The sequence below is a fragment of the Antrostomus carolinensis genome, unplaced genomic scaffold (genome assembly GCF_000700745.2).
Source record: "Antrostomus carolinensis isolate BGI_N321 unplaced genomic scaffold, ASM70074v2 scaffold16521, whole genome shotgun sequence".
Lineage (NCBI taxonomy): Eukaryota > Metazoa > Chordata > Aves > Caprimulgiformes > Caprimulgidae > Antrostomus > Antrostomus carolinensis.
Window position 1 is genome coordinate 2,751 of NW_010294942.1, and position 2,911 is coordinate 5,661.

The following is a 2,911-nucleotide window of genomic DNA, read 5'->3' on the forward strand; positions in this document are numbered from 1 at the left end:
TCCAACACACATTTTAAAAAGGACAATAATCCCCGACAGAACAGCAACAAATGCTAATCACTAATATCACCTGCTAATCTAAATTAACACAGTTGCCCACCCTCTAGGTACAGCTTTTTTAAGATTTTGCATAGCGATCGCACCTATTTTCAACTTACTTCATCATTATCACGAGAACATCCTTGATTTGAAAAGTCTATCAAATACCAAGAGAAAAATCCTGGTCTCAGTCAAACCAGGAACATTTGATTTCCAAATGTGAACCAAATCAGGACTTTACCCAGCTATTTATCCCCCTCAATATCACAACTGTACTTCAATTATTTATATCATGTTTTTAGAGCCTAATTCATATTCTCTTAAATAGAACTGTGGTAGTAATTGAAATAATAAACACTGGGTTGGTTTTTTTTTATTTTAAAAATAAACTGGGAAGTGTACTGAAGGAAATTCACCCCTGAGGAACAAGACATTTCAAAAACCGCATCCTACCGACAATCATTGCAACGTGTTAGGCCACGTACTCTAATAAACAGGCAGCAACAGAACTTGTCACAGTCCAATAGATTTGCAGCGTTGGTGCATTGATCCCCTTGTCTCGTTTAATGAAACTGCAAGTGAACATTAGGAAATAGGATAAATACAAATAATGTCCTTTATTATTTTAAGTTGAATGTCAAATTGACAGCTAAACCGTGCCAAGATCCCAGAAAACTCTTGGGAGCAGTGATGGTTAGCGACTCGCTTCTTTGGATGTCCAAAAGCTTTCACAACAGGTAGATCTTCAACCAAACAAGAGGAGGAGAACGATTGTAACGGAGTTCACTGCTATTAGTGGCACTGCAGGGAAAGAAAAGAGAAGTAATTGTGAAAATTTTATTTTGCGCATCACAGGGTGACAGAACTTTGTATCATCTTGGGGGACTATCTTTAAAAGAGCAAAATAAAATTTTGAAAATACACTTAATTTTCCTAGGCAAAATCAGGATTTAGTGGAAGGAGCCAGGATCAAGGCTTAGGATACTAAAAATTAGTAGGAAGCAACAGTATAAATATTTTTATGTGGGCCATCATGTTTTAACTTTAACCAAAACAATCCTTTCTCTAAATGAAACAAAACCATATCAAAGTCAGTTTCTATCCTTGGCTTTACTCTGATTTGGAAGAAACACATCAGTTTTTACTCTGTGGTGGGCAAGACAGGTAAGATTTGTTAATTCCTGTTTGTTATCACCTATAAAAGGAATTCTGGGTGTGCTTTATAGTGAAGAAAACTATCAGTAATGTACAAATTAAGAGCCAATTTTTTTTCCCCCATCTTTTGAGGCACCTGATTTACCTTTAAGAATCCCAGGAATTACACTTCCCTCACCAGGTACTTCAGATAAAATTTAATTTAGCGAAGGTGAAGCTAATTGCACGCTCTGATTGATGACCAGGCTTCCCCTCAGCTCCCAAACGTTGAGGAAAGCCAAGGCACAGCAGCGGCACCACAAGCCAGAGCCAGGGAATGTTTTACACTTTATCAAACTTAAGGCACCTTAGCTGTGAAGGGGAGGATAGACTGGAAATAATGAGTAGAAATAGCAGCTGTTTGGTAAAAGAGTCAAAATACTGATGTGAAAAGCATAGAAAAAACCCCAACTTTACAGACAATAATGTTTAAACAAAAGATCCGTCACCTCACCTCTCATAACGGTTCGTACAGATCGAATAAGGTTCGTTAGCTGTGCTTTAATTCCTGGTTCCTCTCCAAATCCTCCAATCCCTTGATCGCTTCCCCAGCCAACTGTGTCACATAAAAACAAGACAGACATGTTAGGAAAAAAAAAAAACAAAACACCACAACGCAAGAAATTATATCAGCAATATATATTAATGAGTGATGTATCTCGAATATGGTCAAGTTTATATTAACGTTGAAAGACAAAATACAAACCAATTCGCTTTACTTCAAGATCAGATTTTAAAACAATATGCTGGAAACTTTTAATGAACACAGTAATGACAGACCAATGTTTCTGTAAAGGAAACCTTTTCCTTTTTAATACACTGATATTCCCTGCATGCCAGAGAAATAAATGAGTTTATCTGGGCTTCAAAAAAAAAAAAAAAGAACTCGCCAAAATAAAAACAAACAAACTGCAATATCTGCTCACAGTCCTTTACCAGAAGATAAAATAACAAATAATAGTTGGCAAGAAGTGATGCTGCGTGACAGAAAATGGTCAGCACAGATTATAAATCGGGGATGATGATTTTTGTAACTGCTATTTAAAAAAAAAAAAGGCTGCGTGACAGAAAACGGTCAGCACAGAGTACAAATCTGCACTTTGTGGGACAGAAAACGGTCAGCACAGAGTACAAATTGGGGATGATGATTTTTGTAACTGCTATTTTTTAAAAAAAGACAACTTGGGAACTTTTCAGAAGACAAGAGAAGGACCGAAGGTTTATAAAACCCTTCAAGTGAGAAACCCTTCCCAGACCCACTGCAGGGAGGCAGAGCGTGCGGTCCCACTGACAGGACCAGGGAATTTTGAGTCCTGCTGGTCACAGCCCTGAGGACGTTTGGGGATAAGCAGAGTGTGAGTTTGTTTTGTCCACAGACAACTTTTGAGTGATTTTTTTTTTCCCCTCTCCTTGTCTCCCACACTCTGTTGGCACGGGGCTGGGGGCAGCAGGTGAGTCCTCTTCCTCAGCAGCATTACCAGCTCCTGCTTCCCACTCGGATGAGCTCAGAGTTGTCTCAAGTCTCCTGAGGCTGACATGTAGCTTGAGCTGTTAGTCCTCATTATATTCCTTCTCCTTGACCTGCTGCTCATCAGGAAAGCAAAAGGAAACCACAAACTGAGCAAATCCCTCGTGGTGAATCCTACTGGGAAACGGGGAAAAGGGAGAACTATCTGCA

The 2,911-nt window shown here is 39.0% G+C and overlaps 1 protein-coding gene across 1 annotated transcript; it reads right to left on the reverse strand.

The window, feature by feature from the left end:
- Positions 1-784: 784 nt before the first annotated feature.
- Positions 785-2,331, reverse strand: IER3IP1 (immediate early response 3 interacting protein 1; the record flags this gene model as incomplete). The annotated part of the gene is made up of 3 exons (XM_010177816.1): positions 785-840; positions 1,688-1,789; positions 2,292-2,331. Coding segments are annotated over 3 exons (198 nt in total), but the record flags the coding sequence as incomplete, so codon positions are not given.
- Between the last annotated feature and the right edge of the window lie 580 nt (positions 2,332-2,911).